Source organism: Octopus sinensis, linkage group LG9 (genome assembly GCF_006345805.1).
Source record: "Octopus sinensis linkage group LG9, ASM634580v1, whole genome shotgun sequence".
Taxonomy (NCBI): domain Eukaryota; kingdom Metazoa; phylum Mollusca; class Cephalopoda; order Octopoda; family Octopodidae; genus Octopus; species Octopus sinensis.
The window spans coordinates 64,762,195-64,775,741 of record NC_043005.1 but is presented as its reverse complement, the minus strand read 5'-3'; the positions used below and the strand labels follow the sequence as shown (position 1 = coordinate 64,775,741).

At 36.7% G+C, this 13,547-nt stretch overlaps 1 protein-coding gene across 1 annotated transcript in view; it reads left to right on the top strand.

The window, feature by feature from the left end:
• Nucleotides 1–13,547, top strand: part of LOC115215439 (dynein heavy chain 5, axonemal-like) — a 370,977-nt gene that overhangs the window by 46,366 nt on the left and 311,064 nt on the right. The window contains exons 10-11 of the mRNA XM_036506013.1: nt 8,124–8,189; nt 9,360–9,589. Of these exons, the coding sequence (XP_036361906.1) occupies nt 8,124–8,189; nt 9,360–9,589 (296 nt within the window). The remainder of the gene's footprint in view (nt 1–8,123; nt 8,190–9,359; nt 9,590–13,547) is intronic.

Below are 13,547 nucleotides of genomic sequence, written 5' to 3'. Positions count from 1 at the left end.
CATCAATCCTGAGAAATTCCCTGCTTTGCATAAAAATGTCTTGAAATTTATATCTCAATTTTTGACAACTTATCTGTGACAAACTTAACTGTGAGCAGTTTTTTTCAAATTGAATTATGCAAAAAAATCGTCTTCATACTAGACATACTAATGGAAACCTGAGTAATGAACTAAGAATAGCAGTTTCTTCAAAGACCTGACATTCCTAAACTTTAGAAAAAAGAAAGAAAAAATGTAGTTTCATTCTTCTCACTAAACAATGCCAAATTTTGAAATTAAAGTTAATTAGCTTTGATAAAATTATCACTTGAATAAATCTGTTCAAATATGCCATTTACACATAATAGTATTTAGGTATTAATGTAATTTTTCAAAATTAAATTTGGTCTGAGCTTGACTGTTATGGTTTCTCCAACATTAGGACAGGTACATTTTGAAAAATATAGAATATCTCATAAGTTGTATTAACATCTTAAATTCAGTGGCGCTGTTAATGAAGATGTTACATGTTAATTTAATGTGCTAAATAGATATATACACAGATGCAAGTGCCAGAACTTGTGATCCACCTGCAGACCTTTTTCTTTGGAAATTTTTGCCCGCTGCACTAAAAAGTTTCCCCATCCCTGACTTAGATGAAAGAATGATGAGTGATTAAAACTAGAGAAATTTCTTAGCTTAGCTGGTCATTTCGTGTGGTATAATAATGTCAGCAGCGGAGCGAGCAGATGATGATGATGATGATATATATATATATATATATATATATATATATATATATTTATATGTGTGTGTGTGTATATATTTAAATGGATGTGTGTATTTTTCCCTTGTTTACAATTAACATGGAAAAAATAAATAAACAGGGTAGCAAAAAAATCTCCTTTATGAGTTTTCTGCTTATTTCTTTCCTTTACCCCTTCTCTTTCTATAGGCTACCTTTGACGTTATATCTTCTAACGGTTTTTTTAAAAGACTTAATAGCATTCCGGTCACCATTATACACATCCATCACATTCTGCTAAAATGTCTTATTGATGAGTTCGGTTTATTTCTTTCTTCCCCTGATGAGAAGACTACATAGTCCTTGTCATCAGTTCATCTTTGGTATTATAAGGAGTCTTGTTAGTCTCTCAAACAATTAGATCCCACACATCATAATCAAATGGGGTTGCAGTCTGAGGAGTTAGGTGGCAAGATATTAGCAGTGGTGTGATAACAGAAATTATCTGACAGCCATGACTGGGTTCTCCTGCTTGTGTGGCATGGTGCAGAGTCCTGTTGCTAAACACTCTGTAATGTTCATATTGGCACTTCCGGCGTGAGTGCCAATCAGTAGAACATGTTGTTTCCAAATTTCTGGCTGAGTGAATTGCGTCATGGTGCTGGTTTTCTCACAGATGGTGTCTAACTGCCCCTACCATACTGTGTAGTTGAGAAAATCAAAAAGAAACAATGTGCATGCACAAAATTAAAAATATAAAACGGTAACAATTTACCTGTCGCATCCTGTACCTTCTAGCTTTTACTTATTTCAGTCATTAGACTGCAGTCATACTGGGGTACTGCCTTAAGGGGCTTTAGTCAAATGAATCAACCCCAACACTTTTTTAAGCCTAGTGCTTATTCTATTGGACTCCTTTGCTAAACTGCTAAGTTACAGAGACATAAACACCCCAATATCGCTAGTCAAGCAGTGTTGGGGAACACACACACATACACACATGTATATGATGGGCTTCTTTCAGTTCCTGTCTACCAAATCCACTCACAAGGCTTTGGTTGGGCCAAGGCTATAGTAAACACTTACCTAAGTTTCCACACAGTGGGACCAAATCTGGAACCATGTGGTTGGGAAGCATGTTTCTTACCACACACTAATTATTCACTCTTCTTAAATTACAAAAAGCAATAAGACATCTGGTAGTTATATCTTTTAAGTATATTTTTCCTAAATAATGGACAGATGTAGAATCTACTGCAAAGAGTTAGATTACTTGTTTAATCATGTCAATCTGAATTAATATTTTTCAACATTTCAGAAAAGAAGTTGGATTCTTGTATTCATTTAATTACAAGCATGATTGAAATCTTGAACAGAGGATAAGAAAAATTTTGTGAAAAGATACAACTCCATTGAATTAGAATTAATAATAGAATAGTTTATGCTTAAAATTTGATTATTTGTCTTATGCCTGAAAAATATAGTCTTTGTGAGATTTGTTTTCACTATTAAAAAATATCTTAATATATATATATCCTACTTACTTATCTAGTGAAATATTTTTGGTCACATTTTATTATGATTTCATAAAGAAATTTCATTTATTTTGATTCGATTGTTGTTTTAGTAAGCAGATTTATATGGAAAGCATACTGACAATTCTTTAATGTAGCAGTAAGAAAGTTTTTATGCTGTTTTCCTAGCTAGCATTTTGGATGCTGGTTTTAACTGAATACTAAGTGAATCTTCTCATAACAGTTTAATTGCTAGAATAAATCACTAGTTTTGTGACAATTTTGAGGGTCTGTTAATTTTCAGCCTTGACTTGTATTAGCAAATGGAATGAAAAATACTAACATTTTAATGAAATAGTAGTAAAAGGATTGGCTTTATACTTTTTGACATAAGAAGTGCACTTTGCAGCCAAGTGGGCCCAAGTTCCATTCCTATTTCATACCTTAGGCAAATACCTTCTCCAGTAGCTTTAAGTTGATCAGTCAATCAGTATCTTATGAATTACATTTGGTAGATGATAACAGCACAGAACTCTGCAATTTATATATCTAATTCTTTATTGCCCACAAGGGGCGAAACATAGAGGGGACAAACAAGGACAGACAAAGTGACTAAGTCGATTACATCGACCCCAGTGCATAACTGGTACTTATTTAATCGACCTTGAAAGGATGAAAGGCAAAGTCGACCTCGGCGGAATTTGAACTCAGAACATGATGGCAGTCGAAATACCATTAAGCATTTCGCTTGGTGTGCTAACGATTCTGTCAAACTTGCTGCCTTCTGCAATTTATATATCATCATCATCATCATCATCATCATCATCATCATCAATGTCGTCATCATTTAACATCAGCTGTCCGTGCTGGCATGGGTTGGATGGTTTGACCAGAGCTAGCAAGCTTGGGGAGCTGCACCAGACTCCAGTCTGATTTGGCATGGTTTCTATGGCTGGATGCCCTTCCTAATGCCAACCATTTTACAGAGTGTGCTGGGTGCTTTTATGGTGTTGCATGGGTGCTCTTACGTGCCACTGTATAGACACTTTTACATGGCACCACATGGGCGCTTTTACGTGGTATCATATGGGTGCTTTTATGTGGAACCACCACAAGTGCTTTACACCACCAGCAGGATGTGCATGAATATATATGTATGTGTGTGTGTGCATGTGCATATGTGTGTACTACGTGTGTGTGTGTGTGTGTGTGTGTGTGTGTTTGTGTGTGTGTGTGTTTGTGTGTGTGTGCACGTGTGCATGCATGTACTACATCAGTATGGAATGAAGAATAAAGGCACCAAAAGGAATACCTTGCAGTGTTTACATCCTGCATATATATGTATCTGTGTGTGTGTGTGTGTGTGTGTTGTGTGCACGTGTGCATGCATGTACTACATCAGTATGGAATGAAGAATAAAGGCACCAAAAGGAATACCTTGCAGTGTTTACATCCTGCATATATATGTATCTGTGTGTGTGTGTGTGTGCATGTACACATGCATGTACTATATGTATATGAGTGTGTGCACGTGCGCATGTGTGTACCACATCAGTATAGAGTGAAGAATAAAGGCACAAAAAGGAATACCTTGTAGTGTTTATATCCTACAGAGGCATCTCTTTTAAGTCGCTCCAACTTGATCATTGAAGCAAACCATAATCTTGTGGCAATGAAAGCTTATGAACACTGTACATGTGCATCTGATTGCTTCGAAGGGAATCTAATCTATCTGTTACAGAAGTAGATGGAAGTACAGAGTGCCTGATGGTAACAACTAAGCATGTATTGGTAATTAGTTGTAGTTTGTGACAATCTCTAGCAGGGCTGTCTTAACAATCAGCATACCTAATAAGTACAACATAGAGTTGTATATGGATAACATTCGGTTTTAAAATTAAGTTTGGAGTATACTCTTTACTCTTTTACTCTTTTACTTGTTTCAGTCATTTGACTGTGGCCATGCTGGAGCACCGCCTTTAGTCGAGCAAATCGACCCCGGGACTTATTCTTTGTAAGCCCAGTACTTATTCTATCGGTCTCTTTTGCCGAACCGCTAAGTGACGGGGACGTAAACACACCAGCATCGGTTATCAAGCAATGCTAGGGGGACAAACACAGACACACAAACACACACATACATATATATATACATATACATATATACGACAGGCTTCTTTCAATTTCCGTCTACCAAATCCACTCACAAGGCATTGGTCGGCTCGGGGCTATAGCAGAAGACACTTGCCCAAGATGCCACGCAGTGGGACTGAACCCGGAACCATGTAGTTTGTTAGCAAGCTACTTACCACACAGCCACTCCTGCGCCTATTCAAAAAGTATGTCACCATATTAAAAATAAAAATGTTGTCATGGCAACATATATCCTATTTCTTTGTTACCCATAAGGGGTTAAACATAGAGGGGACAAACAAGGAAAGACAAAGGGATTAAGTCGATTACATCAACCCCAGTGCATAACTGGTGCTTAATTTATCGACCCCAAAAGGATGAAAGGCAAAGTCGACCTCGGCGGAATTTGAACTCAGAACGTAATGGCAGATGAAATACTGCTAAGAATTTTGCCTGGCGTGCTAACGTTTCTTCCAACATATATCCTGATATCATCATAATATGACTGAATTGTTATTTACTTTCATCATTTATAAGATCAAAAAATTTCTATTTTACTGGACAATGTGTCTTATTGAAAATGAGTTTCTGGACTAAGGTTGTAAGAAAATATGAGGTCAGAACAATTACTGAATTATGGTTACTGAATTTGAACACAAAATTTTGGACACAAAATCGAAATTGAAATCAAATTTGATGACTGGCATCCGTGCTAGTGTAGTGCTAAGATCACCATCCAAGCGTGATTGTTGCCAGAGCAGCTAACTGGCTTCCTTGCTGGTGGCATGTAAAAAGCACCATTTGAGCATGATCGTTACCAGCATCGCCTTACTGGCACTTGTGCTGGTGGCATGTGAAAAAGCATTTAAGCGAGGTCATTGCGAGTGCCGCTGGACTGGTTCCTGTTTAGGTGGCACGTGAAAAACACCATTTACACGTGGCCATTGCCAGTACCATCTGACTGGCCTTCGTGTCGGTGGCACGTAAAAGCACCCACTACACTCTTGGAGTGGTTGGCGTTAGGAAGGGCATCCAGCTGTAGAAACTCTGCCAGATCAAGATTGGAGCCTGGTGCAGCCAGAGTTCAGTCAAATTATCCAACCCATGCTAGCATGGAAAGCAGACATTAAATGATAATAATGATGACCAAACTTATAGTTTGTCATGTATTCCAGAATTATCAACAGAGTTTTGTTTTTTATGTTAATAATTTTAGGATTATATTATAGACATCCTAATCTTATTTATATTTTTCTCACTGACATCATCATCATCTTTAAATATCCTTCTTCCAAGATGGACAATTTGACAGGGTTCCATGCATCCAAGAATTGCATGGTATTCCAATATCTGCTTTGATATTTTACTTTTCCAATTTGTGCAACAGTTAAATGCATATCTTTGCAGGCAGTAATTCTTATTGTCATAGCAACTAACCATAGCAGTTTCCTGTCTTTTTCTACATATAATGCATATATATATATATATATATATATATATTATATATATATTTATATATATTTATATATATATATTTATATATATTTATATATATATATTATATATATATATATAATATATATATATATATATATATCATCATCATCATCATCATCATTTAGCGTCCATTTTCCATGCTAGCATGGGTTGGACGGTTCTACTGGGGTCTGTGAAGCCAGAAGGCTTCATCAGGCCAGTCAAATCTGGCAGTGTTTCTATGGCTGGATGCCCTTCCTAACGCCAACCACTCCGCGAGTGTAGTGGGTGCTTTTTACGTGCCACCCGCACTGGTGCCAGACAGAGCTGGCAAACGGCCACGAACGGATGGTGCTTTTTATGTGCCACCGGCACGAGGGCCAGGCGAGGCTGGCAATGGACACGAAACGGGGCGGTGCTGGCAACGGTCGCGAAACGGAAAGTTCTCTTACATGCCACCGGCACTGGTAACACATCTGTAATTTCCATTGATCGATTTCCATTGATCGATTTTGATTCTGATCCTCACTTGCCTCAATGGGTCTTCACAAGCAGAGTTTCGACATGCCACCGGCACTGGTAGCACATCCGCAATTTCCATTCATCGATTTCGATTCTGATCCTCACTTGCCTCAACACGTCTTCAGAAGTAGAGTTTTGTGTCCCAAGAAGGGAAGGTATGCATACGTAGGCTGGCTCCATCCCATGTAGAAGGCCACGGGTTGTGGACTCACTTGTCCTGCCGGGTCTTCTCGCGCACAGCACACTTCCAGAGGTCTCGGTCTCTAGTCATTTCCTCAGTGAGACCTAAAGTTCGAAGGTCATGCTTCACCACCTCGTCCCAGGTTTTCCTGGGTCTGCCTCTTCCACAGGTTCCCTCAACCGCTAGGGTGTGGCACTTTTTCACACAACTATCTTCATCCATTCTCGCCACATGACCATATCAGCGCAAACGTCTCTCTTGCACACCACAACTGATGCTTCTTAGTCCAGCTTTTCTCTCAAGGTACTTACACTCTGCCGAGTGTGAGTACCGGCATTACACATCCATCGGAGCATACTGGCTTCATTTCTAGCGAGCTTACGCATATCCTCAGCAGTCACGGCCCATATATATATATATATATATATATATATACACACACACACATACTCTGGTACACATCATAACTGCATATAATAATTTGTCTGATTTGCTTTTAATGTTTGGCAAAGCTTTGGATTTTCAGTTTCCATTATTAATAAATCACTTTTCTTTTATTATCAGAGTAACTTTGATAACTTGTACCATTTTCTTCTGATTGTGAAACATTATTCCATAAACGCATAATCCATTAGTCAAATACATTATCTTTGTGACAATTACATATTATTTAAAGGAAGTGAAAATAAATATTGAAGGGATTAGAAAGGTATTAAATGTCAAGTAATATTCATAGACAAGTCCTCAGCTGAAGACATTAGCTACATTAAAGAATGAATACAAGTAAATAAGCTGTTTATCTGCTTGTGAGATATGTAATCTCCTAGAACAGATTATAATGTAATTTAGAAGAAAATGTGTATGAAGAAGTTAGATAACTAAATGGAAAAATTCTTGGGATATAAGACGTTGGTGAAATTTATAGTAGGTTTTGGGATTGGAGAAGTAGAGCATACCTTCAGTTATCTAGAAAATTCAAATGAGCATGAATCAGCATAAATATTTACAATATTTAAAAATACACTGGGAAACACATAATTTTTTATTTTTGCTATACATTTCAAGTCTGATTCAAAAACAAAAATTATAAATCTAATCAGAAACCTAACAAAATGTTTGAAAAACTTCATAACAATTTTATAAGCATTAACTAGCGGTATCGCCCGGCGTTGCTCGGGTTTGTTTGGAATTTTTGAAAAGTAAAAATTTTGCAATATGTAGCTTGTTATTCTCTTTAAGTGAACATTTTTCTGGTTGAAATACACCGAAAAATGGCGACATAGCAGTCAAAAAATCGTAAAAAATAGGGATTTGCATAGAAAAAAAAGCACCTTTTTGATGTAAATAATTTTTGGTGTTAACATTGTCTGATTTGAATTGTTTCTTCTATGGAAGGAAGAGCAAGCTTTCTTCTATCATACTCTCAATTTTGGTCAACTTGTGCTGCAGGGTCTCGGAGGAGATAGTGTTAGCTGAAGGCTACCAAACCTGCCATACACAGACAACTTCAGCTTTATATGTATAGATATGTTGATATTCAGAGCTTGTTTCGTTGTACTCTTTATATTTTTAGCACCCGGATGGACAGAGGATAATGGCTAATTACAGAAAGTTAACAAAATGTTTGCAGACTTATGAGGTGAGTTAACGAGAAATATGTCTAATGAGTAGTGTTCAGCAAAAATAAAAATAAAAAGGAGAACATTTATGTCGAAATAAGATGTAATTTTAGTGATGTTATTGTTTTATTCTTTCTGCATCTTCAAAATATATTAAAATGCTGATGGTGTTAATGATTCATTAATTTATGTAGTCATAAATACTAAATTGACAAAAATATCTTGATACATTACTACAAAATATATAAATTGCCAAATGCAAAGCAACATAATATATATGCAGATCAAACATAAAACATAGAAGTGATCACAAAGGAAAGAAACCAAAGGACTTAATTCTATTATAACTGTGTACGGTTCTTTTGTTAACATTTCTGAAAACTCATCATTTGGCACTATTTCTATTCCATGCAAAGATATTGCATGGAATTGCCAAGAAGGCTGAGGGTGTCTTGGCATCACTCACCAAGTCCTTTGTGAGCCGCCGTACGGCTATCTATCTGCGGCTTTGTATAGCTATGGTGCGACCTCATCTGGAATTTGCATCACCAGTCTGGAACCCCTATCTTGCCCAGGATATTAATCATCTGGAAGCTGTTCAGCAATGTGCAACTAGGAGAATACCCTCCATCAGGCATTTGCCATATTCTGAATGCCTTACTTCCCTGGGCATGGACACATTGAAACTCCGATGTCTGGTAGCTGACTTGGAAGACACCCATAAAATTATTAGCCATCTTACAAACAATAATTCTGAGCACCTTTTCAAACTCCATCTGTATAACACTCGTGGACATGTTTACAAAGTCAGAAAACAACACAGCTCCCATGACTTTCGGAAACATTTTTTCACACTAAAAGTTGCTGAAGCATGGAACAAACTGCCGGCATCAGTTATTAGTTGTCGGAGCCCTGCATCCTTCAAAACTTCCATGCTTCCTGAGATTTGCCAACACTATACCTGATTTTCTCCCCTCCATACACATGCAAGCATGTATCTGACTCATACACTCTTCACTTTCCAGACATTTGTACATTACTGCATATGCTTTATATGTACTTTTGACAAGTTGTGGTGCACCTGAGCACTGTATACAATAATTTCATTATATATTATATTAAGAATACTAGCATCCTTAGATGGTCCCATTTTACTTTAAATACATGATTATTTATGTCTTCTTTTTAAGCTTTGCTATTATCACAGTTGGTATAAAGCTGTGGTGAGTATTAAAAGAAATCTACATATTCCACTTCTAATGTATGCTCCTGCAAATGATGAACTGTTTGTAAATTTTGATATACAAATTTTTGATGCTATACTGGAAACAAAATGGATCATGTACTTAGGACTTGATGCTCCAGGGAAGGCCAAAGATATGGTTGCCAAGGAAAGTTCACTCAAAATCCTGTTACCTTGGTATGTAATTTTTTATATCTATTAGTCTCCTTAGCTTGAACTACTTAGATATTTAAGTTTATTTGATGAGTGTTTAAAATTTCTTGTTTATCCAGTGTCTCTTTTACTCTTTTACTTGTTTCAGTCATTTGACTGTGGCCATGCTGGATCACCGCCTTTAGTCAACCAAATTGACCCCAGGACTTATTCTTTGTAAGCCTAGTACTCTTTTGCCGAACTGCTAAGTTACAGGGACGTAAACTCACCAGCATTGGTTGTCAAGTGATATTGGGGGGACAAACATATACATACACACACACACACACACACACACACACACACATGCACACACACACATATATATATATACTACAGTCTTCTTTCAGTTTCTGTCTACCAAATCCACTCACAAGGCTTTGGTTGGCCTGAGGCTATAGTAGAAGACACTTGCCCAAGGTGCCATGCAGTGGGACTGAACCCGGAACCATGTGGTTTGTAAGTAGGCTACTTACCACACAGCCACTCCTATGCCTATAGTGTCTGTTAACTTTAGTTTTGAATGAGTTCTTGGTTTATGAGTACAGAGAAAGCTTGCTTTGTAAGTTTGTGTATCATTACTTCAATAATTATTGTGATGTATTGCAGTTCATTTAGTTATTTTTAAATAGATATTTGAATAAATATTTGAAATAAATAAATATTTGAAAAGCCAATTCATAAAATGCTCTTAATTTCTTGCTGAAACTATTTCACACTTCTTAAACCACAAACGCTAATGAGAAATGCAAGAAAATCTCATCACCCTGTACCTCTTTCTGATTTTATTATAAGGTGCATTACTAGAAAGAAACAAAATATTCCTTTGTATTAAATGAAAAAATTAAAGGAATATTATAGAAATATTAAGATTTTATTAAAAAGAAATTTAAGGATTGCTTTTAAGTATATGTTTACCTTTTGTTTATGTCAGTACAGCAGAGCTATGTGCCTGTATAAGAGTTTTATGAATGTCTTCTATCCTGTGTGAATTGCTTATCACAATAATCTAAAGTATCTGTGTCAGAAAAGTATCTTGTTTTGTTAAGTTGAAGAAGCCTTACTAAAGATTTCTTCCACATGAAATGATTCAAGGATGGGAAAACTGGTACACATTTCAATTATTCTTCAAACGCAAGAATAATTTAATCTGACCACCCCATAATTATGAAATATTCATTAAGTATTTATGAATCCTATGACTTATTTTATTTCTGGCCCCCATGCTGGTGGCATGTAAAAAACACCATCCGATCGTGGCTGCTGCCAGCCTTGCCTGGCCCCCGTGCCAGTGGCACGTAAAAAGCACCATCCGACCGTAGCCGTTTGCTAGCCCCATCTGACACCTGTGCTGGTGGCATGTAAAAAGCATCCACTACATTCACGGAGTGGTTGGCGTTAGGAAGGGCATCCAGCTGTAGAAACATTGCCAGATCAGACTGGGCCTGGTGCAGCCTTCTGGCTTCCCAGACCCCAGTTGAACCGTCCAACCCATGCTAGCGTGGAAAGCGGATGCTAAATGATGATGATGATGATGATGATTGAACCAATTTACAACTAGGTAAACTCCATTTGTTGACATGAACCATACCTTTTCGAGCCCCAAATGGTATGCACCATTAAGATTTCAGTTAATGTCCTATCAACTGAGTCAGTTCTTTCTTAACACAAAAATGCAGAGCAACATAGTTAAAAGAAAAAATTTCAAATTCAATAAACAAATTACTTGTTTTTATTAGTGTCTGTCAGGATAATTTTTTTGGGGGGAAATTATCTCATTATTCAATTACTTTTTGATTTGTTATAGAAGCAGGAAGTTATAAAACATGCACTAGCAGCAGTCGGTGTTTTTAATAATCTATTTTCATTTTTTAATTCTGTATCACAGTACTTTTGTTTTTCATTTAATTTACCAAACTTTGTGTATGGAAGATACAACAAGACAAGTCATCACATTATTAGCACTGTGTCATGTTGCATAAAAAAAACATTAGCTCTCTTTTACCTAGTTTACCATTTTGTTGTAAAAGAATGATTGCTCTAAGCAAGTATTGCTTTGCAAAATTTGAGCAAATTGAGCAGATGAAAATAATTTGTATTATGCTAGATATGTCAAAATATGCATGATTAAAGACTCCTCTCTCTGTAATAAAAATGATAAATTAATATATTCTATACAGAAGCCATAGAAAATCTCTTGTTTCTGTATGTGGATGTATAGACTAATTAAATGTTTTGTATTTCATAGTGTTATTCATAGTAATTTAATAACTAGATGATTACACAAGTCTGCTTTTTTAAATGAAATAAATGATGATTGTCTGCTTATAGGTGATCCTGAACCATTTTTCTAATGCTGATTTCAAATATGTTTTTAGATTTTACCGATCATGTACAGATTTTGCACAAATGGCTGCCAAAGATATGATGATTTTTCTTGTCATTCATTCCTTTTTGTGGCAGACTTTTAGATAAAGGTGTGATGAAATTAAGAACAATAATAAAAAGGATATGAATAGTATGTAGGTCTACATATTGACTAGATATATATTTTTAATGCACTTACCATGGCTTTAAAGTAATTTTACTCCTTTTCAAACTTCTTTTTCTTTGATTTCCTTCCAGATTTTGGTAGTTGCTTGCAATCTCTCTTTAGGGTCCAGCAGTAATCCTCCATCATGTTTACATTCTACCCAACTGATACCTCTGCTCCATTTCTTTAATGTCCAGGTGAAATCTCTCACCATGCTCTTCACTTACATTGCCAAGGTACTCTGGGAAATAGTCAAGATGTGAGTGAAGAAAGTGCAGTTAAACATTCATGTTGCACCCAAGCTTTTTGAAGTTTTGCAACTTGGTATCAGCTATGACTTTGTAATTTGAGCACTTACTGTTTCCCAAAAGATTCTTGGCAACACACTTGAAGCTCACCCATGCTTATTTTTGAGATTCATTCAGGGATTTCTCATAATCTAGACAAACTCCTGCTTGAATTTTCTCACTGGTTATATTTGGGAATTTTTTTGAAAGATACTGCAAACATGGTCCATCTGCAGACAAAGATTTAAGAAACTGTTTCATCAAACCCAGCTTGATGTACAAAGGTGGTAGTAGTACTTTTGTAAGTTCAATCAAGGACTCGGGCAGAATGTTTTTGGATCCACGTGATAAACTTCTCCTTTGTGGTCAGTTTTTAACCATCCAGGGCTCTTCTTTAGCTCTGCTGTCCCATTCACATAAGAAACATGGCATTTTTGTGGAGCCTACCTACTGGTCTAAAAGCATGCCTATAATTTCAAAATCTCCACACACTTGTCAGTGGTATTCTGCATACTTTATATTTAACAAAAGTTCTTTTACATTTTCATGTCTCCTTAAGTTGTACAGAATGTGCCACTGGAATGGATGATTACTTATTTCCATTGTGTAGCAAGACAGCCTTCAAACTCCTTTTGGAGGAATCAATTAATAGCGTCCATTCTGAGGGATTGCTCTTGATCTCAAAATAGCTTAGCAGGTTTGGAATAGCATAGCAAAACACCACCGATTCATCCTCAGCAAAGAATGGTAACACCTTGTGTTCCCTTGAGATGGTACCAAGAGAAGGTTCCCGTTAACGAAAGCTTTTTCATTTTTAGCCTAAAACGAAGAAGTTCCACTGCATCCTTTGGTAGATTCACGTCTTTAAACCAAATCGTTGAGCTCTTCCTGTGTAAATAACTGTGGACTTTCGATTTTGTCAAGAGTGTAGTCATCACCTTCTTCACATTTGTCTTCTTCATCACTCTCTGAAGTAACGTTACTTGGCTCTCGCCACACCATTGGTATTCCGAAGGGCATTTCATTTTTCTTATCAGCTTCCCAGAGTCTCATCCCTTCCACACAAATGTGACATACCTTGTGTGGAGCCCAAGGTTTGTCTTCATCACCGAGTTTAACACCA